This window comes from Carcharodon carcharias, chromosome 2, assembly GCF_017639515.1.
Source record: "Carcharodon carcharias isolate sCarCar2 chromosome 2, sCarCar2.pri, whole genome shotgun sequence".
In the NCBI taxonomy this organism is placed as follows: domain Eukaryota; kingdom Metazoa; phylum Chordata; class Chondrichthyes; order Lamniformes; family Lamnidae; genus Carcharodon; species Carcharodon carcharias.
Genome location: NC_054468.1, coordinates 18,188,597 through 18,211,679, shown reverse-complemented (window position 1 = coordinate 18,211,679; position 23,083 = coordinate 18,188,597). Strand labels below are relative to the sequence as shown.

At 44.0% G+C, this 23,083-nt stretch overlaps 1 protein-coding gene across 1 annotated transcript in view; it reads left to right on the top strand.

Annotated features, from left to right (window-relative positions):
- LOC121270800 (mediator of RNA polymerase II transcription subunit 12-like protein) overlaps positions 1 to 23,083 on the top strand; it is a 604,195-nt gene that overhangs the window by 510,505 nt on the left and 70,607 nt on the right. Inside the window, exons 35-37 of the mRNA XM_041176240.1 lie at positions 12,247 to 12,408; positions 16,961 to 17,323; positions 18,889 to 19,048. Coding sequence (XP_041032174.1) covers positions 12,247 to 12,408; positions 16,961 to 17,323; positions 18,889 to 19,048 — 685 coding nt within the window. The remainder of the gene's footprint in view (positions 1 to 12,246; positions 12,409 to 16,960; positions 17,324 to 18,888; positions 19,049 to 23,083) is intronic.

Genomic DNA, 23,083 nt, shown 5'->3' with positions numbered 1-23,083 from the left:
CCATAGCACTCCTGACTTGTGCCTTGTAGATGGTGGACAGGCTTTGGGGAGGCAGGAGGTGAGCTAGCCACTTCAGAATTCCCAGCATCTAAACTGTTCTGGTAACCACAGTATTTATATGGCTGGTCCACTTCAGTTTCTGGTCAATGGTAACCCACAAGATGTTGATAGTGGGGGATTCAGTGATGGTAATGCCATTGAATGTCAAGGAGCGATGGTTAGATTCTCTCTTGTTGGAGATGGTCATTGCCTCACACTTGGGAAGGTAAGCATGCAGGTGCAGCAGGCGGTAAAGAAGGTAAATGGTATGTTGGCCTTCATAGCCAGAGGATTCGAGTACAGAAACAGGGATGTCTTGCTGCAATTGTACAGGGCCTTGGTGAGACACCACATCTGGAATATTGTGTGCAGTTTTCGTCTCCTTATCTGAGGAAGGATGTACTTGCTATAGAGGGAGTGCAGCAAAGGTTTACCCGACTATTTCCTGGGATGGCAGGACTAACATATGAGGACTGTTTGAGTCGATTGGGATTATATTTGCTGGAGTTCAGAGGAATGAGAGGGGATCTCATAGAAACCTATAAAATTCTGACAGGACTAGACAGAGTAGATGCAGGAAGGATGTTCACGATGGTGGGGGAGTCCAGAACCAGGGGTCACCATTTAGGACTGAGATGAGGAGAAATTTCTTTACCCAGAGAGTGATGAGCCTGTGGAATTCGTTACCACAGAAAGTAGTTGAGACCAAAACATTGTATGTTTTCAAGAAGGAGTTAGATATAGTTCTTGGGGCGAAAGGCATCAAAGGGTATGGGGAGAAAGCGAGAGCAGACTATTGAGTTGGATGATCAGCCATGATCATAATGAATGGCGGAGCAGGCTTGAAGGGCCAAATGGCCTACTCCTCCTAGTTTCTATGTTTCTAAATGTTACTTGCACTTGTCAGCCCAAGCCTGGATGTTGTCCAAGTCTTACTACATATAGACACGGACTGCTTCAGTATCTGAGGAGTTGTAAATAGTGCTGAACATTGTGCAATCATCAGCGGACATCCCCACCTCTGACCTTATGATCGAGGGAAGCTGCATTAATGAGGTAGCAGAAGATGTTTGGTCTGAGGACATTACCCTGAGGAACTCCTGCAGCAATGTCCCTGGACTGAGATGGTTGACCTCTAACAACCATAACCATCTTCCTTTGTTCTAGGTATGACTCCAACCAGTGCAGAGTTTTCCCATTGACTCCAGTTTTGCTAGGGCTTCTTGATGCCACACTCAGTCAAATGTTGTCTTGATGTCAAGGGCGGTTACTCTCACCTCACCTCTTGCGTTCAGCACTTTGGTCCATGTTCGGACCAAGGCTGTGATGAGGTCAGGAGCTGAGTCGACCTGGCATGACCCAAACTGAGCATGAGTGGTGGGCTATTGCTGTGTAAATGCCACTTGAAAGGACTTTTGACGACACCTTCCATCACTTTCCCGATGATCAAGAGTAGACTAATGGGGTGGTAATTGGCCAGGTTGGATTTTTCCTGCTTTTTGTTGACAGGGCACACTTGGGCAACTTTCCACATTATCACCGTAGAACCCCGTTTTGTAGCTGTACTGGAACAGCTTGGAGAGGGGCACAGCTGGTCTTGGAGCACAAGTATTAAGTACTATTGCCTGAATGTTGCCAGGGCCCATAGCCTTTGCAATTTTCAGTGCTTTCAACTGTTTTTTGAGAAAACATCGAGTGAATCAAATTGGGTGAAGATTGGCATGTGTGATACCGCTTTTCTATTCTTCTGGCCAAAGTGACAACCTCACATTTTCCCACATTATGCTCCGTCAGCCAAATTTTTGCCCACTCACTTAACCTATCTATGTCCCTTTGCAGACTCTTTGGACCAGTGGTGGGCAACCTGCGGTTCATCAGGGTTCTGAGTGCTTGTTCTTGACCATTGCCCATGCGGGTTGCCAGATTCCACTGATTTCCGTCCACTTAGTTTTTTTTCCTACCTTTGTTACTAAAGTGATACACACGCAAAGCAAGGGTACGTGAAGTGAGGTGCGTGCTGATTGCACACAACAGTGAATGTGAGAGACATGCGCTCCCTCACCTCCATTCAAAGCACTGCTACGGTTCAATAAGCATGCCCTGCAATGTTATGGCACAGCCGATGGTATTAAAACAGGGATGTGCTGCTGAGGCTTTATAAGGCTCTGGTCAGACCACATTTAGAATATTGTGAGCAATTTTGGACCCCATATCTCAGGAAGGATGTGCTGGCCCTGGAGAGGGTCCAGAGGAGGTTCACAAGAATGATCCCAGGAATGAAAGGCTTAACATATGAGGAATGTTTGAGGACTCTGGGTCTATACTCATTGGAGTTTAGAAGGATGAGGGGGGATCTGATTGAAACTTACAGAATACTGAAAGACCTAGATAGAGTGGACATGGGGAAGATGTTTCCATTAGTAGAAGAGACTAGGACCCGAGGGCACAGCCTCAGAGTAAAGGGAAGACCTTTTAGAACAGAGATGAGGAGAAACTTATTTAGCCAGAGAGTGGCTAATCTATGGAATTCATTGCCACAGAAGGCTGTGGAGGCCAGGTCATTGAGTGTATTTAAGACCAAGATAGATAGGTTCTTGATTGGTAAGGGGATCAAAGGTTACGGGGAGAAGGCGGGAGAACGGGATTGAGAAACTTATGAGCCATGATTGAATGGCGGAGCAGATTCGATGGGCCGATTGGCCTAATTTCTGCTCCTATGTCTTATGGTCTTATGGCCTTAAATGCTGAACGGCTCAAAGCCCAAAGGGAAACTTGAAACAACTGCCACAACCGTTTTGAAATTTGTATATATTTCAAGGTGCGTGCTTTGGATTCAGTAAAAAGGTCACCAAATCTTATAGTTTCCTGACAAAACTAAATTAAACCTTTATTAATAGAAGAAATGATTTTAAGCTCATACAGAGATCTACAAATTACTACTACAATAACTTGTAAATCCCCTAACTAATCTAACTCCCAAGAGGGGAATTTTCCCCCCTGTTGGAGGAGGGGGGGCGTTATGCGGAGGCAGGCATGAACCCGATCGAGTCCGCGCCACCATTTTACATTGGCCTGCCGAGCGTGATGTGCGCCTGGAAGCACTGAGCGCACCCTGTGTGGGCGGAGGCGGGATTCCCTGAGTCGGGGCCTGCACGCCTGCCAAACTGAAAATCTAAATGACGTGCGGTGATGTCGGGACACCCGCCCGACGTCACCACGTGTCATTTTACGTGTCCGTGCGCGGGCCCCGCCCCCGCTTGCCGACCCAAAAATTCTACCCCCAGTTACATTTTCGTTAAGGCAACAGTAAGACATGTAGGTTTTAAAAGACTCAGGTTACTCTGAACAGTCGGATTCAAAGTGAGCTTTTTTCAGCTTCGGTTCCTTGTAGACAGCAGCTTGAGGCTTAGATGCTGGAGGCTTTTCACACTTGTGCCTTCTTTCCCTACGCACAACCTCAGCTCCTTTATACAGATTTCCACTTTGAATGCAAATTCCCATTGTTTCACTATGTCTTTGGACTTTACCTCTCCAATAATAATCTATCATGGTATCAATTTTACCGGTAATCTTTGGGAAAAATAAACACACTGTTTCTTAACTTCTTCTGGCTAGGTGAAACATTTCACTCCCTCCTTTGAATTTAAGTTAGTCTGGTTTATTTAAAAATGCAAATGTTCCCTTCACACCTCACATTCTAAAACTTCCCCCATGTTTATCTATTTAACATTTCAAACCTAACTTATCTTCTGGTACATCAAAACCTTCAGACCAGCTGCCTTTAATTCACTTAAGTCCCACACACATACACACACACACACACACACACACACACACACAGATAGACACAGACTCCACTATTACTCTACTTTACAATAAATTCCAATAACACTATGAAAATTACTGTATCTTCCTGACACACAAATTCTTATTCATGGGCTATTGGTTAGTGCACAAGCCCGATTTCAATCTTGTGGCCCAATGAGATGAAGGAGGGCGGCCCACTCACTAGCTTAGATTACCCATCACTGCTTTGGATGAAGGTGCCACTCTTGTCATGTGGTGAGGTGCTACTCCAGTGCTGGGAAGACCACTACCTATCAGAGTCTTTAATTATTCAAATTGTCTGCCCACCTCCATTCGCCAGCAAGCTGACACTCATCAGGTCCCCAGCGACTGGAATGCGTCAGGAAGCGGTCCCCGTCCCCTGGGGTGGGAAATTCCTGCCCCCTTGTATCAAAGGTCTGAGGAAAGGCTGGCAAAACTTGGACTTTTCAGCCTTTAAAGGAAATGACGTTGAGATTAACTTAAATAAGAGAGGAAATGGCACTGAATTCAAGATAGTAATCTATACGAAATAGTTAAATACAGAATTTTGCTATGAACTAAATTGAGCGTCGGGCAAGGGCAAGGGGCCCTGGTTTCAAATGAGTTAAAATCAGAATTAGAAGCAATACTAAAGCTGTTCCAACACAAAGCGATCAACACGTGAAAGGGCCCCCCTCCCACTCCTTCCCACCTGTTGCACAGTGGAAGTAAAATCCCTGGAGATCCTGAAGGCAAAACAAGATGTCGCAATGGAAGGCGTAGAAAGGCTTTCGGGATGGGTATATTAAGATGAGTCAAATAGTTTTGTCACTTATGAGTTTCTGATGCATAAATTGAGTGACCATTTAGAGAGGGGAATAATACAAACTAATGCTGGAAATCTAAAATGGAAAACAAAAATGCTGGAAATGTTGAACATGATTGACAGCTGCTGTGAGGAGAGAAAGTTAGGGTTAGTGTTCCAGGCTAACAGCCTTTCTTCAGGTCATCGAAAGGTTAATCCTGAAAATTCCCTCTTCATAGATACTGCCTGACTTGCTGATGTCTTCCCAGCATTTCCTTGCTTTTAATTTGGAGAGGAAACTGTTCATTAAAGTTTTTGAGTTGAGTACACACATATCTGATCACATTTTACAATGAGGTACTGACACATATGCATTTAATTTTATGGAGAGCTTTTATCTCTGGCTGGCTTTTTGAGGATTTCAAGCCTTGTGCCCATGTTCACTACTGATGTTATGATCCCCATAGAGACCGATAACTTTTAAAAGGAATGAATCTCCATGAAGCCAATGGAAAACAAACCAATGGACAACACATCACTTGTTAAATTTTTTATTGTAACAAACCAACTAAAATCAACATAATTCAAAGGTTAAATAAACAGGTGAGGGATATTTCAAAAAGGAAGGTAGATTTCACTTTCAACAGTCGATGCAACAAAGATACATCATGTACGTATAGACATATGAATTAGGAGCAGGAGTAGGCCATTCGGCCTCTTGATCCTGCTCCACCATTCAATAAGATCATGGCTGATCTGTTTGTGTTTGGAATTCCATATTTCCATCTACCCCTGATAACCTTTGAATCCCTTGCCCAACAAGAATCTATCTATCTCGGCTTTAAAAATATTCAATGACCCCACCTCCACCTCCTTCTAAGGCAGAGAATTCTGAAGTTGCACAACCCTCTGAGAGAAAAAATTTCTCCTCATCTCTGCCCTAAAAGGGCGACCCCTAATTTTTATAACAGGGTCTTATATATTTCAGAAGGAGGTTCTGCATTGTCAGTATGAGAAGCTAGGTACCAAATTAAGAAGCAGAACCTCAAAGGTAATACTCTCTGGTTTATTATCTGAGCCATGTGCAAATTGGCATAGGTCAAATAAGATTAGAGAGATGAATGCATGGCTCAAAGACTGGCATGGGAGAAGTGGTTTCCAGTTTATGGGACACTGGTACCAGTACTGGGGAAAGTGGAAGCTGGACTGTTGGGACGATCTACATCTGAACCGTGCTGGGATGAGTGTTCTTGCGGATCGCATAGCTAGGGAAGTAGGGAGGGTTTTAAACTAAACAAGGGCGATGAGGAATCAAGCTTTTTAATGAAAAAGCATGTAACTACGCAAAGATGAGTGTCAGGTCAAATGATTGGTCAGAATATAAAGAATGGCAGAGAAAGACTAAAAGGTTAATCAGTAGTAAGAAATTAGATTATGAAAAGAAGCTAGCTAGAAATGTAAAAATGGATATCGAGTGTTTAGAAAGGAACAGTATAAGTCAAGTGAGTGTTGGTCCTCTAGAGAGTGACAATGGGGAGTTAATAGTAGATAATAAGGAAAGGGTGGATGAAATGAATAAATATTTTGCTTCTGTCTTCACTGTAGAGGATACAAAAACCATTCCAGCTGTAAATCAAAAAGTGGAAGGGAGAGGGGAACTTGGTGAAATTACACTCACTAGGGAAGAGATACTGAGCAAACTGATGGAGCTTCAGCCTGATAAGTCTCTGGGTCTTAAAAGAGGTGGCTAATGAGGTAGTAGATGCATTGGTATTAATTTTCCAAAATTTGCTAGATCCTGGAAAGGTTCCATCAGATTAGAAAGTAGCAAATATAACCCCTCTATTGAAGAAGGGAAGGAGGCAGAAAACACTAAATTATAGGCTAGTTAGCTTCACGCCTGTCATAGGGAAGGTGTTAGAATCGATCATTAAGGAGGTTATAGCTGAGCACTTAGTGCTCTCAAGGTAATCAGGAAGAGCCAGCATGGTTTTGTGATAGGGAAATCATGTTTAAACAATTTACCAGAGTTATTTGAAGGAGTAACATGCGATGTAGAAAAAGGGGAGCATTTAGGTGTCCTGTACTTGGATCTCTAGAAGGCATTTGATAAGGTGCCACATCAAAGGTTATTGTGGAAAGCAAAAGCTCGTGGTGTAGGAGGTAAGATATAAGCATGGACATAAGATTGGCTGGCTGGCAGAAAACAGAGAGTATGTATAAATGGACATTTTTCTGATTGGCTGGATGTGATGAGTGGAGCCCTGCAGGGGGCTGTGCTGGGTCCTCAACTTTTTACAATTTTTATTAATGACTTAGCTGAGGGGATGAAAGCATGGTAGCTAAATTTGCAGATGGTGCAAAGGTATGGAAGAATGTTGTGTAGAGGACGTTAGGAGGTTGCAGACCAATATAGGTACATTGAGTGAGTGGGAAAAATATGGCAGATGAAATACAATGTGGGAAAATGTGAAGTTGTTCACTTTGGCAGGAAGATTAAAAAAACAGTGTGTTACTCAAAAGGAGGACGGCTGCAGAATTCCGAGGTGCAGAGGGATCTGGGTGTTCTAGTGCATGAGTCACAAAAAGTTAGTATGCAGGTACAGCAAGTAATTAAGGCTAATGGAATGCTATCCTTTATTATGAGAGGAATTAAACTTAAAAGTAAGGATGTTATGTTTCAGCTATACAGGGCTTTGGTGAGGCTACATCTTGAATACTGTATGCAGTCTTGGTCGTCTTATTTAAGGAAGGATGTAAATACGTTGGAGGCGATTCGAAGGAGGTTACTAGATTGTTACTTGGAAGGAGCAGACTGTCTTATGAGGAAAGGTTGGTCAGGCGGGGCTTGTTTCCACTGGAGTTTAGAAGAGTGAGGGGTGACTATGCAGAACCTCCTTTCATAAGGATCCTTGTCCTGCCTATGTCATTGGTAACTATGTGGACCACAACAACTAGATCCTCTCCCTACCACTGCAACATCGTCTCCAGCCCTCTGCAGATGTCCCTGAACCCTGGCACCGGGCAGGCAACACAGCCTTCTGGACTCTCGTTCCTTGCAGCAGAGAACAGTGTCAACCCTTTTACTATATCGTCTCCTACTACCACTACATTCCTTTCTTCTCCCCTTGCTTGAATGGCTCCCTGTACCATGGTGCCAAGGCCAGCCTGCTCATCCACCTTGCAGGCCTCACTTTCGTCCACACGGGCTGTGAGCACATCAAACCTGTTTGACAAGTGTAAGGCCTGAGGCTTCTCCACTACTGTCTGCTCAGTCCCATTACCTGCCTCACTCATGGTCGCGTTCTCCTGTCCCTCACTGATGACATAAATACACAACCCTATTCTAAGAGGTGTGACTGTCTTCTGGAATAAAGCATCCAGGTATTTCTTCCACTCCCTTATGTTGTGCAGTGTCCGCAATTCGGGACAGATGTGTTTGTCCTGGATCACCTTGGTGTCCAAAAGTCCTCATGTTCCATAGCTGCCACATATCACCTATCCCACCAATTTAATTACTCACTTAATTAACTTAGATTAATTCTTATGTATACAACACCTCTTTTCCCCCATGGACCGAATTCCCACGTGAACCTACTTCACTACTTACTCGGTCTCCATCTCACTCAGGAGTGGTCTCCTGTTTCCTCGTGCACCCCTTACAGATCGTGCGGTTTGAAAAGCTTGTCCCTTTTGTAGACCCTCTGATGAGTCACTAGCTAGTTTAGCTTCCTGCTACAGTAATTTACTGAAAACCAACTTGAACCAACTGCTTTCAGGCAACTGCAATAGGCAGTTCTCTACTTAACAAGCTAACATTTAACTTAAAGGTTAGTATTATGTCAGATCTTGATTCTTAATTTATAATTAAAACCTGAAGAGGACTTACCAGAATTCACCCTAATTTGCTACCCACAGTCTCTATCTCACTCCAGCGTAGTAACCTGTTTCCTCACACACACCTTACTGATGTAGTTACAATTATGCATATTACTTCCTGCACAATTATGGGCCCATGTGCAATATTTCAGTGTTTCTAACTCGACCTCCATTATGTAGGATCTCTCACTTCCCACTCTATCATTTCGGCCCTTGAGTTGCATTCACCAGGACTCATATTCCACCAGATGTCCCCAAACACTGTTAACCCAACAAGGCACATGTCTACGAACCCTCTCTCACTCAGATCACAGTGTTGATTTTACAGAATCCCTTCTCCATCCCTTTGAATGCACTAGTGGGCTCCAGCAACACTGAAACAGCAGCAATGAGTCTATATCCAATCCACAATTCCTTGCTCTTCCTGTCTTCAGCTTTCAGCTCTTCCCAACTATATAACACACAGTAACAGTCTCTGCTCTATTCTCAGAGACTCTGCTTCAGCACCAGGATCTGTTCAAAAGCTATCAAACAGAAAACGGTTCCATTTGGAGAGAACCTTCCTTGTTTCTTCTTTTAACATACATTCTCAGCGTGTTCTGAACTGGCCATTCAGAAAACACAGGCTGGCCCAAACCTACTGCAGTTAGCTTTCTATTTACTCTTTGCTTCTTAGCTGCTCATCCCCATGGCAACCTCAGGTCACTTGGGCAATTTTTAGAACCTAATTATGTCAAAATCAGGAAACCTCTTTCAGAACACTCCCTAATTCATTTTGGTCTCAAAGGGACATCGCACAAAAGAAAATACAGGCTTTTCCCAGCACGTGGGTCATCGCATTCTGTTGAACAGGGCCATTGACTGTGCTGTTATGAATCCCACCAGCATGTACCCTCAGGAAAATGTGCCACCATTTCAATCTATCCTAGAAATTTGTCCTTTGGCTTCTAAAACCAAAGTTCAGCTAAAAAGTTCAAATCCAAACCGGATAGTTTCAGTACTAAAGCCTTCAATTTCAAACAGCTGTTAATATACTGAATGTAATGTATTTGGCTAGTTTCAGCCTAGTTCCCAGTAAGCACAGAACATTCCACAAAATTGGCACAAAAGGTACTACACTGGCCAAATTAAAGTGAGGAACATTTAGAAAACTGTTGGACAGCGTTTTACAGATCATTGTTAAACACATTTTTGGACTTCTCCCAAAGTACCTGATCTCAGTGCGGCTGTGTGAGCATCGATTGTCTGTATATGGTTCTTCCAGATGTCTGTCTGGCTACAAAGACCATGTGTGCACTCCAGTAATTCCTAATATTGCTTCACGAACTTCTATTCAGTTGCACATTTTAAACAGTTGAGTAATGGAAATCTGACATTTTGAAGTGTATGTGGCACTTCTTTTTGCCATCACATGCTCTTCTCCAGCTGAGAGTGCGTGCACTGGACTTGCTGCTCGTCTGCTGCTGATGCCTTCTTTGGAACCGTGTTCTTGGTGTGCGATCTGGAAGGACTCACTTTACGCAGCCTTCCCCATTCTCTCACTTGCTGCCTCCTGACGCGGTTTACCACGCTGTAGGCGTGCAGTCATTAGTCCTGTTCTGCCTTACGTTAGTAGTTTATCAAAGCGTCACTCATTTAAAAAAAAACATGGTGGGTGCTGGTAATCTGAAATAAAAGCAAAACGTGCTGAAAACACTCAGGCAGCATCTGCGGAGAGAAACGAAGCTAATGGGCGGAATCTTCCGGCCCCTCACGCCGGCCTTCCGGTCCCACACATGTGAATGGAGGTTTCAATGGCTCGTTGACCCCGCCTTACGGGAACCGACCGCGGTGGGGTTGGGGGAGGGGGTGGGGTGCGGGTGTGCTGGACGGGGGCTGGAAACTTCCAGCCAACGTTTCAGGATGAGATGACCTTTCATCATCAGAATGATGAAAGGTCATCTTGTCCTGAAATACTAACTCTGTTTCACTCCACAGATGCTGCCTGACCTGCCGAGTATTTTGAGCATGTTTTTGGTTTTTTTTCTATTTATTCAAGTGGTTTACAACCATCTAAACTTTGCGTAGATCAAGATGTCGCTAAATACATTTAGCCAAGGTGCGTTTTACCAAAGACGTAAATGCGAAGTGCATTATCATTTCAACAACCACCCTTTCATTCCTGTCAATAACATCGCTCACAAGTGCTTGTGGGCTGAAGGGGACTCATGGCTGAGCAATGCGAAGCAGAACAGCAGTACAGGCAGGAGGCAGATTGACAGAGAGATCTGTGCTCCACCCATCTCCTGTCCCAAAGTCCTGTATGACCCATATAAAATAATTCAGGGGTCATGGTCCAGTTGTATATTGTCATTGCACAAGCAAACAGCATTCCATAGTTTCAATCACTCCTGCAAACAGACTAAGCATCTTAGTTTTATGTGAGTCGACTCACTCTGCTTCATATCTATTACCTCACATGATAGCAAAACCTGAGACCGTTACCATAATGCTCCCTTTTGACCTGGATTCATGGCTTCTGCTCATGTACTGCTTGAGTCCTTCCAAAGGCAGATCGACAAAAAATACGTGTGCTCTGGTATGAATTGATAAGCTGCTTTATTTGACAATAAGGTGAACAGGCAGAGAGGGCTTATGGCGCAGTGGGTAGCATCCCTGGCTCTGGGCCAGAAGCTCTGGTTCAAGTCCCACTCCAGGACTCGATGGCCAAGGAAGGTGCATTCATAATGTGGCCAAGCAGGTTGAGTGTCAGCCAAAGGCAGGCGGCGAGAGAGGGAGAGATTCCATGTGATGGAAAGAACATTGGAGCTTCTGCCGTCACTGTCTGTAGTTCCGTGCTGTAGAGTGTATTTTGCTGCCGCACTTTAAACTCTGAGTGAACTGTAACACTACCGCCACCACCGCAGAGAAACTGTTACGATCAAAACTCAATTATTTCACTTCACTTCACTTCCAATGCGTCAATCAGATAATGAGTGTGTTATGCTGTTCTGTGTTAGTCGGTTATCTCACTTGTGGTTTCAGAATTACCTCATTTCTTTGCAGTTACTGACATGCAGAAACCAGACCCCTGGATTTTGTCCTTCAGCCCAGGGTACACACTTCTCTCTCTGCCACCCTTTGCTTGATCTCAATGCCAGCTTTCATCTGATTTCCTGTCCCAACCCAAAAGCAGAACCTTCGTCCTAATTTGACTGCGCTACGTGAATTCAGAAGCGTGGAGCTGTTAGGGCAGCAAAGAATGTGAATGATTACCGGAATGTTGCTGGCTGGCTTAAGACACCACGTTTGAATTTTAATTTGCACCTCCCAGTCCTGCTGCCCTGTAAATTTAAGGTCTTAAGGACTAAGTCTACTTCAAAAGATACCTCACACTGATACACCTCCTTGTGGTGGCAGAGCTGGATATCCTGACATCAGCTCAACACCATCTGAGAGCTAACTTCCACCAGAAGTAAGATACAGATCATCTCCATCTCCGTGTAGTCACTCATTCCATAACTTTGAACTGGGCATGATCTAAGCTGCAGATTAAGATCATTTTTAAACTTCTTTAATTACAAAAGTCTCCTTGGCGAATAACAGTAGTTTGAGGGGACTACTGGTCAGCCATCCCCTTCTCAGTTAAAGTTATGTGAAATGCCTTTTCCAGTGGACCTCAAAGTGACACATTATAGCACCTAATATGATTTTCTCTATTTTTCTTTTTCCGTCAGAAAGAACTTGGTGATAAACACTCAGAAAGCATCGACAAAGTACGTCAGCTGCTGCCGTTACCAAAGCAAACCTGTGATGTCATTACTTGTGAGCCAATGGGATCTTTGATTGACACGAAAGGCAACAAAATTGCGGGATTTGACTCCATTGACAAAAAACAGGCAGGTATTGTGTGATGAGAGTAAAGCAGTGAGCTTGATCCAAGGCTATGCTACTATTTCTCGCATTTTTTAAGGTAGTAGTTCTCAGATTTTTTGGTTGAAAAACCCCTTTTCAAATAGAGTAGTAATTATGGGCCCACTAAGATATAACACCATGTAATACTTATGATATGAAAGTGCTGCATTAAAATAATATTTAATATCTATTTTTAAGGAAGCTGGTACTTACTTACAGACTTCAGTGAGATGAATGCACCAGCCCCACACTGCAGAGTCTATGGCTGGACCTTTCCAGTCCCTCATGCCAGCGGGATCACCAATGTGAACTGAGATTTTAATGGCTCACAGGCCCCATTGCAGGGGATCCTGCCATAGTGGGGGGGTGAGGGGTGGGGGGGGGTGGGGGAGGCTGGAAAGTTCCAGCCTATCTATGGGAGGATGGGAGGTGCACAGAGAGAACAGAAGCTTAGGGAAAGCATGAAGAAGGAGCACAACAGGCCCTACGTTGTGGACCCCTGGAAGGTCTCTGAAGGGCTCCCAGGAACTGACGGATTCCAGTTTGAGAAACACTGTGTTAAAGGACGCTACTGATCCAATGGGATCTCTACTCTGAAAACTCTCTTCTTATGCTACAGCTTTTCAAGGATGAGAAGATTTCTTCCCGGTGTCCTGGCCAACACTTATCCGTCAACCAATACATCTGAAACAGATTATCTGGTCATTATCGCATTCTTGTTTTGGGAGCTTGCTGTGCACAAATTGGCTACCACATTTCCTACACTACAACAGTGGCTACACTTTACAAAGTACTTAATTGTCTGTAAATCGTTGGGATGACCTGAGATTGTGAAAGATGCTATATGAATGCAAGTCTTTTTTTATTCATTCATGGGATGTGGACATATCCCCAAATGCTAGGCCAGCATTTATTGCCCATCCCTAATTGCCCTTAAGAAGGTGGTGGTGAGCTGCCTCCTTGTCTATGTGGTGTAGGTACACCCACAGTGCTGATAGGAAGGGAGTTCTAGGATTTCGACCCAGTGACGGCGAAGGAACGGCGATATATTTCCAAGTCAGCATAGTTGAGTGCCTTGGAGGGGAACTTCCAGGTGGTGGTGTTCCCATCTATCTGCTGCTCTTGTCCTTCTAGGTGGCAGTGGTCGTGGGTTTGGCAGGTGCTCTCTATGGAGCCTTGGTGAGTTCCTGCACTGCATCTTGTAGCTGGTATACAATGCTGCCACTGTATGTTGGTGGTGGAGGGAGTGACTGTTTGTCGATGGGGTGCCAATCAAGTGGAGTGAGAAACCGAATTAACATTTCAGGACAATGGCCTTTTATTGGAACTCCTTGCTCTTGCTTTTGCTTTCCTTTCTTATGTTGGCTGTAATGACAGAGCCGCCTTATAGACAATGATTTTAGACCAATACTTAATGTGGAATCCCTGACTCCGTTATTTAATTGCAGCTGTTAATTGTTTATTTTCAATGGGTTAATCTCTACATCAAAGGAGCAGTCATAGGAATGTCAAAAAGCTCAAACCTGGCTACCCGAAAACTGGCGATGTCCGCTAACCAGACATTTTTGTCATAGAGAACTTTTCTGTTTGAGCCTTTGCACACTGGTTTTTGTCTGTTTGAAAAACACTTGCCCAAATGAAGGTCCACAAAGAGAACAATAAATTAATTTGAGTAGGCTGACATTTTTGAAATGGTGTGCTGATCAGGCGCTGGACAGATTGAGCCCCACTCTGGATCGGTTCTAGCTTAGAGCGTGTGGCATCTATCGTTGCTTGCTCCCGCTGATTCTGATTGGCAACACGCTCTCAAGAATATAAAATAACAGACACAAACTGCTACCTGAGGATCATGATTGCACGAGAACTGAACGTAAACCTGATGTATTGAACCCGGTGACTGAACCGATCGCGTGATCACAAAACGGGTCTCTTTGAACTAAGATAAAAGCAAAATACTGCGGATGCTGGAAATCAGAAATAGAAACAGAAAATGCTGGGAAAAACTCAGCAGGTCTGACAGCATCTGTGGAGAGGAAAAAACAGAGTTAACGTTTCCAAGTCCGTATGACTCTTCTTCAGAGCTGCTTCAGGGTTACTTTGAATGCCGCACCAGGTCGGACATGCAAAGTCCGGGAAAATTTGAAATCCCGCACATTCTCAGTCCTGCGCATGCCAGATTTGGGGTATTTATAACTTTATCACCAAAAAGAATTTCTCAGCTTGTGTCTCTTGCAGCATGAATGGAAAGAAATTTGTGGGTGAGGACATAGTAACAATAAATCAGAGTGTAGCTATACACTTTAACGACTACGCTTTGCAGGGGAAACACTGCACCCAGGAGTCTTTAATATTAAGGGGAGGCGGTGATGTTATGACGTGGCAGATGACGTGTACTAGCTGGACCAAATCCACGAGGGAAACTTGGTCGCGCTATCACAACGGTTTTGCAATTTGTATTTATTACAAGAAGATGTGTGCGCTGAATTCAGAAGTAAGAAGTCCACCAAGACCTTTAGAGATTTTTTTAAAAAAATCAATTAAAACATTTATTAACGAAGTAAAAGATGTCAAATGCATACATAAGACTACAATTACTGCTATAATAACTCCAAAAATTCCCAATTAACCTAATCTCCAGTTACACTCCCTTTAAGGAGACTATCCAAAGAAGATTTTAGATTTAAAACAAACTCAGCAAGTTAACACAATACCCTGGGCAGTGGAATTCCAAATGGCTTTTCTCCAGCTTCAGTTTCAGTAGACAGCAGACTTATGCACAAATGCTGGAGGCTTCATTAAGGCTTTTCACACATTCCTGTTAGATCTTACATGACCTTCTCCTGATACACAGCCTTTCATTCTCCTTTATATATGTTCCTCTCATTTTAATTTGTAAATCCTATTGTTCCATCCATCTTTAAACTGTATCTCTCTCATAGTATAAAAACTTTCATGTTGTCACTATATGTTGTCAGTAACCTTTGGAAAAAATAAACACATTCCTTAGCCTTGCTTATCTGGCTAGTTGTAAACAGACTAAAATCCCTTTGAAATCCAAAACTCCCTTCATTTATCTGAAAATGCTAATTCCCTTCACACCTTACATGCTAAACCAGCTTCTGTGTTTACTCATTAGCATGCCAAGCACCTAGCCTCTTTTGATGATTTAAACTTGCAGTCTGCTTGACTCCAAATGTAACTAAATCACACACACACACATATGCAACTATACTTACCCCCATAAACCTACTTCACAATAAATCAGAAAAATATGAAAATTACGATACTTTCATGACAGTGGCGTAGTGGTATTGCCACTGGACTAGTATTCTAGAGACCCAGGGGGATTGCTCTGTGGACCTGGGTTCAAGTACCTCCACATCAGGTGAAATTTGAATTCAATAAAAATATGGAATTAACAGTCTGATAATGACCACAAAACCATTGCGGGTAAAAAAATCTATCTGGTTCACTAATGCCCTTTAGGGGAGGAAATCTGTTGTCCTTACCTGGTCTGGCCTACATGTGACCCCAGACCCACAGCAATGTGGTTGACTCTTAACTGCCCTGTGAACAAGGCCAATTTGGGATGGGCAATAAATGCTGGTCTAGCCTGCATGAACAAATACATTTTTAAAAAATATTCTCTTGTCTATTTACTCTACTATTTTCTTTCCTCATCATCTGAAGGTTGATGGAGAGAATTGGTTTATTGAAAATCATCATGATGGCAGGTGCCAAATTATGGTGATACAAATAAAAGAAGTAATCATGATTCATAACATAGTTATAGACAATCATTAAAGCAAAAATAAAGGATAAGATAATGAAAGGATTGAACAATTATGAACATTTCGGTATACAGATAATTACAATGCCTTACAATGTGCATGTCTCCTTAATTTGCACAATTAAATGAAAGGTTAACTGCACTCTGAGTTTTGTGTTAATTCCTTGCCAGCAGTACAGTTACATGGAGGTCAGGTGTCCTCCAGTACCTGACCCACATTTCAGTCTTGATAGTGGCTGTTGTGGGGCAATTCATTGTAGGAGGGACTACCATCATCCTGCTCTTACCTGCAGAGCACATTGGAATTTCATAGCACACAAGGAGAGTGTTCAGTGGATCACACCTGCGCTAGCTCACTAAAAGTGTTTTTCATTTACCCAACTTCCTTGTTTGGCTGATTTTTCACTCTTCAGGCCGACATCTGCTAACTTACCAATGACCTGGATTGAACCTCAGATTTTCCTGTATGGTCGATGATCAAGCTTGCTAAAATATTATAAGTAAATGGCTTTATCACTGATTGGAAACTCTGGGTTAGTGTTACTCCTTGATGGCACAAGGAAGCACTTTGTGTACAAGGACCTATCAGTGAGGTTGCAGAATAGATCTCCACATGTTGATAACTATAATCACCTACCATTTCAGAGCATGTTTTCACTGTATCTATGTAAATATTGTACTGTTATCTTTTCACTGATATTACTTCGCGTTGTAATCTAAATAGCAACCCATGCTCTGTGTTCTAGGGTCTTCAGGTGTCAACAAAACAGAAGGTTAATCCTTGGGATTTATTTGAGGGGCATAAGAATCCAGCCCCACTTTCCTGGGCCTGGTTTGGTACAGTGCGTGTTGATCGGAAAGTCATCAAGTATGAAGATCAACATCATCTTCTCTTGTATCACACACATCCCAAACCAAAACCAAGAAGCTACTACCTGGAGCCTTTACCACTCCCTCCGGAAGATGAAGAGGAACCTCCCACACCGGTCTCCCTGGATTCTGAGAAGAAGCCAATTGAAGTTGCTGATCAGAACAAAAACACCCAGGAGGAGGAGAAAAAAACTAAGAGCAGAAAAAGAAAGCCCAAATCTTCAACGTCAAGAACAGAGGTAAGGACCACTGTACCATTTTGCCAATCCACACCCATTCCTTTCAACCTGAGCTTATGGTACAATTGAGGTAAAGCTCAGTGTCCCCTTAATCTTGTAGCTTTTTGTTGGGTAAGGGTAATCAAGGGTTATGGAACCAAGGTGGAGTTGAGAGACAAATCAGCCATGATCTAACTTCATGGCAGAGCAGGCTTGAGAGGCTGAGTGGCCTTCTGCTGTTCCTATGTTCCTTCTTATATCTTGAAAATTTAATTTGACCCAGGATCTGCAGTCTTTTGGAGGAGAGAATTCCAGACCTCTCCTCCTTCTTTGTGCAGGAAAACTGCATCCTAATTTCACTCCAGAATGGCCCAGCTCCAATTTTTAGATCGTCCTCTGTACCAGAGGAAAAAGCTTCTCTGATCTACCCCAATGAATTGTTTTCTCTGTCGTAAATGCCTCACCTAAAGTCACCCCCAACTTTCTAAGCTCAAGGGAATAAAAACTAAGTTTATGCAACCGGGTTTCATAACTTGAGCCTTTAAGCCTCGGTATCATTGGGGTGTGTGTGTGCTGCAACTTCTCTAAGACCGGTATATCCTTCCTAAAGTGCAGTGCACAGTATGTAGTATTCCAGATAGGGTCTGACCAAGAGCAAAAAATGCTGGAAAAACTCAGCAGGCCTGACAGCATCTGTGGTGAGAAAGACAGAGTTAACGTTTCGAGTCCGTATGATTCTTCAGAGCTCCTAGCTCGAAACGTTAACTTCGTCTTTCTCTCCACAGATGATGTCAGCCCTGCTGAGTTTTTCCTGCAGTTTTTGTTTTTGTTTCAGATTTCCAGCATCTGCAGCATTTTGCCTTTATCTTAGGGTCTGGCCAAGGCTCTGTACAACTTTTCTTCCCTTTTGTATTCCAGCCCCCCTGAGATAAAGGCCACTATTCCATTAGCCTTTTCAATTTTATTTTGTACCTGTGGGCTAGTGATTTGTGTACCTGGGCACCCAAATCCCTTTGCCCCTCCACATTTCATAGTCTCCCACCATTAAGAAAATATTCCATTTTGCCTGTCTTATTTCTAATGTGGATGACTTCATACCGTCCCACACTGAACTATGATCCGCTCCAATTTTGCCCACTTGCTTCCCTTTTGTAACTGTCTGCTCCCATTTACCTAATCTACCTAACCCCAATTACATGTGCCTCCTAACCTGTTGCCATCAGCAAACCATAAACAACTCTCTATTCGATTATCTAAGTCATTGACATACACGGTGAAAAATACATGCATTAGGTATAGGTCTTCTACTTGATGGGTAGGCTGGAGCCCACACTTGCTGCATTCACTGGTCCCAGATCACGATGCTTGCTTACGTGCGTTGAGTTACGGACCCATATATTTGATAAATTGTCCAAGCTCCAGGTCCCAATGGTTACACCCTTTGGTAATCGGAGCAAGAATTTGCTGGTTTACTGTGAGGGCAAATCTGTCCACCTATTTTCTTGCGCAGTGTTTAGCAACATCAGTGTGCTCTGTCGTCTTGTGGTCAACAGCTATTCTCATTAACACAAGACTCTCTGTTACAGGATTATCAACAAAACAGTGCTTACAGAGTGCCTCCAAATTACACACCAATGTCTTCGCAGATGATGCACCATCCCCAGGCAGCACCTTCGTGGGGCTACAATCTCATGGGCCAGCCACAGCAGACAGGATTCTATTTTCAAAACCAGCCGCTTCCGCCAGGTGAATGCAGAGGCATGGACGCTAGTGTATCTCTGTCACCTCCTCCACCCCCACAAGCCTCCATTATCACTGCTTCTCCAATTCTGGCCCCTTACGCATCCTCAGTTTTAATTGCTTTGCCATTGGCTGTCGTGCTTTCAGCTGCATGGGCTTTAAGCTCTGGAACTCTTCCCTAAACCTCTTTGACTCTCTACCTTTCTCTTCTGCTTTATGATGCTCCTTAAAACCTACACATTTGACCAGGCTTTTGGTCACTTGTTTTGAAAACTCGTTCTGTGGCTCAGTGCCAGAAATGTTTCTATTGATAGCGCTGATGTTAAGGACCTTGGCATGTTTTACTATGTACAATGCACTTCTATAAGTGCGAGTTGTTATTGTTGCTAAGTGGCTGGAATAGTTTCTCCAAAGCTGTTCCCGACGTAAAGGTCCTGCCGGATCTAAGTGTTGCAAATACAGTGGCTACGCAAAATCCCACTGTCCTAAGTATGACCTTTTGGTTATCCAAATAAAGAAAAGAAAGTTTACATTCATATAGCCACAGGACATTCCAGAGCGCTTTACAGCCAATGAAAGTCTTTTGAGGTATAGTCAATGTGGTAATGTTAGAAATGTGGCAGCCAATTTGCACACAGCAAGTTCCTACATACGGCAATGTGATAATGACCAGATAATCTGTCTCCAAATCCCTGTCTCTTTGTCTCTCTGCCTTTGTCTCTTTTTCTCTGTCTCTCTGCCTTTGTCCCTTTGTCTCTCTGTCTCTGTCTGTCTGTCTGTCTGTCTGTCTGTCTGTCAGTCTCCCTGCCCAGGAATTTTAGGATGGTGGGGGTTTCCTGTCCTGCCATCCGAAGAGTTGGTGGGGATCACATTCCCGCCAACACTGCCTGTCCCGCTGTGTTTTCTCGTTCCAATGAGCGTTAATTGGCTGCCGGCGGGATTTCCGCCCCCCCCCACTCAGGATGCAGTCCTGCCTTAGAGAACTGACAGCCAATCTGATTGGCCAGCAGCCCCTCGTCCCTGCAGCACCGGAAGCTGCAGCGGACAGGACGGGGACTACATGCTGTTCCTGGAGTTTAAGTCCTGGGATTTCAGGAAAAAGTAAGTTTTGGAGGTCTCAGGGCGGGGAGGGTCGTGGGGGGGGTTCCTGTGGGGGGTGGAAAGTGGGGGTGTTAGGGTGTCGGGGAAGAGGCCAAGAGGGGTAGCGGGAAGTCTAGCGGTTACCGGATCTTAAATGGGGGCTTCTGATGAAGGTGCCCCTCCCCCCCTTCCTGCCTGAGGCCTAAACCCGATTATTTTCGGGCTTCCCCCATACCCTGGAACTACCCCCACCAGCCTAAAAATTGGGGCTGGTTGGGAAACAGCCCTCAAGTAGTCAATAAATTGGCTACTTAAGGGCCTCAACTGGGGCAAGGGCACAGGCCCCGTCTGAGGCCTCACCCACCCCAGCATAACATTGCTGAGAGGTTGGTGGGGTGGGAACCCAGTGGGAAGCCCATTCACAATATTTCACGCTCAGCCCCCGCCTACTAACCTGCTGGCAGGGGAGTGTAAAATTCAGGTCTGTGTCTCTCTGTTTCTCTGTGTCTCTCTACCTCTCTGTGTCCCTCTGTGTGTGTGTGTGTGTGTGTGTGTGTGTGTGTCTCTCTCTCTCTGCCTGTGTCTCTGTCTCTCTCTCTTTCTCTCTGTCTCCCTCTCTCTCTGTCTTCCTCTCTCTGTCTTCCTCTCTCTGTCTCCCTCTCGGTCTGTCTCTGCCTGTCTGTCTGTCTGTCTCTCTCTCTATCTACCTCTGTCCCTCTCCATCTCTGTTTCTCTCTCTGTCTGTCAGGATGGAGCATGGTAGGTAGACATTAGTGAAGCAGGAATAAGGAGAAATGTCAGTTCAGGTTTTTGTCACCAGGACAGGACTAGGTCCATATGTAAAGGATTAATCTCTGGTCTTGAATGGAGGCAGCTGAGATAGGATGTTTCAGATGTAAATATGAAAGTAAATGGTGTAGAAAAGGCCAATCTGGAACACTGATTCCAGGTCTTCCATGTGATTAGAGCAAGGAGGCATAGATTCATTCTGCTAAACGGCAAGTTGAAGACCACTGAAGAGTTACCAACACTGATCGGACAGATTTCTTGAGGTTTCATCACATGACCTCCCTTCTCCAATTCCCCTCCCCATTAAAACACCTTTCTCCACCAATTTCCAATACTTTTTCTAACAAATGAAGCTGTAGAAAGAAATTGAAAAAGGAAATGATGCTTTTCTCCTCCTACTTCAGAACATAAGAAATAGGAGCAGGAGTGGGCCGTAAGGGTCCTCGAACCTGCTCCACCATTCGAGATCATTAGCGGATCCCTGCATGTTCCCCGAAACCCTTAACTCCCTTATAGTACGAGAACCTGGAATTGGATTCCAGCATTATCCCAATGACAGATGTCAGGCTAACTGGTTTTCTGTCTCTCTCCTTTCTTGAATAGAGGTGTTCCATTTGAGGTTTCTCAAATTTGCTGGGACCTTTCCAAGTTCTAGGGTACCTTGGAAGATTACAGCCATCAGTCCAGGGGACTTGTCATCCTTTAGTCCATTAGTTTGCCTAATACTTTTCTTCAGTTATAATTGTTTTAAGTTCTTCCCTCCCTTTTGCCCTCTGATTTTTTTACTATTATTGCTTAATTTCGTGTCTTGCATTATGAAGACAGGTCTCTCCCGCTTCTTTGTTTCCCATTATTAATTCCCAGTTTCATCCTTTAATGTTCTTTTTATTCATTTATGGGATGTGGGTGTCACTGGCTAGGCCAGCATTTATTTCCCATCCCTAATTGCCCTTGAGAAGGTGGTGGTGAGCTGCCTTCTTGAACCGCTGCAGTCCATGTGCTGTAGCTACATCCACAGTGCTGTTGGGAAGGGAGTTCCAGGATTTTGACCCAGCGACTGTGAAGGAACAGTGATATATTTCCAAGTCGGGATGGTGAGTGGCTTGGAGGGGCACTTCCAGGAGGTGGTGTTCCCATGTGTCTGCTGCCCTTGTCCTTCTAAATGCTAGTGGTGGTGGTTTTGGAAAGTACTGCTTAAGTAGCCTTGGTGAATTCTTACAGTGCAGGAATTAACTTTAGCCACTCACTTCCATCTTGGATGCCTGTAGATGTCCTTACTGTCTGGGGGGTGCTTGTAGCAGTCTCAAGAAGTTAATCTTTAAATTCTGGAGACCCCTGGAGGATTGGGTACCCTCTAATAGCCTACATCAGTGTAGTGGAGGCAGTAAAAAATCTTTCATTTAAAAAATATTTGATGTAGTAGTGCAGGTTTTTCGAGCCAAATAAGTGATAAGTTAACCTGAATGACCTTCCTCATAGGCACCTATCTTGAAATGTGGAGGCATGCAAGCAGGTAGCCCCTCCTCTTCATCAACAGGAACCATATTCAGTGGGTCAGATCCTTATACAAGAAACCTGTCTGGAAAGCTAGGAAGGGGGGGAAACATGTTCCATACACCAGTGCTGTGCATTATGGAATAGACCTTCCCCTTATGCCAGAGGTGACTGTTTTATTCTGGGAATCGGTAGCAAGTTGCACACTGTTTGAAAAGCACACAGTAAAGGTGGGACATCCCCCGCCTTAATACCAGCAGTTATTTGTGGGAAATGAAATAGCACAGTCAACCTAACCTAACGCAAGCCAAATGAAAAAGATACTTTCAGTTTGCCATTATAACAAGCCGCTCGTAAGCCAGCTTGACTTTTCATCTCTGGGTCCTGGATTGGAATACAACCCCAGCTGATGGTTTGGAAGTCAGTTGACACGAATTTAATGCAGCCTTCACAAAATGGATAAGAACCCACAACACAAAATGAACCTGATTTCAGGGCAAACTAGGAAGCGCAGTCATGCTATTTCGTAGTACTCCAGGGGGAGGTGGTGGTGTAACAGTCTTGTCGCTGGACTGGTAATCCAGAGACCCAGGGTAATGCCCAGGGCAGATAGTGGAATTTGAGATCAATAAAAAAAAAATCTGGAATTAAAAGTATAATGATGACCGTGAAACCCAT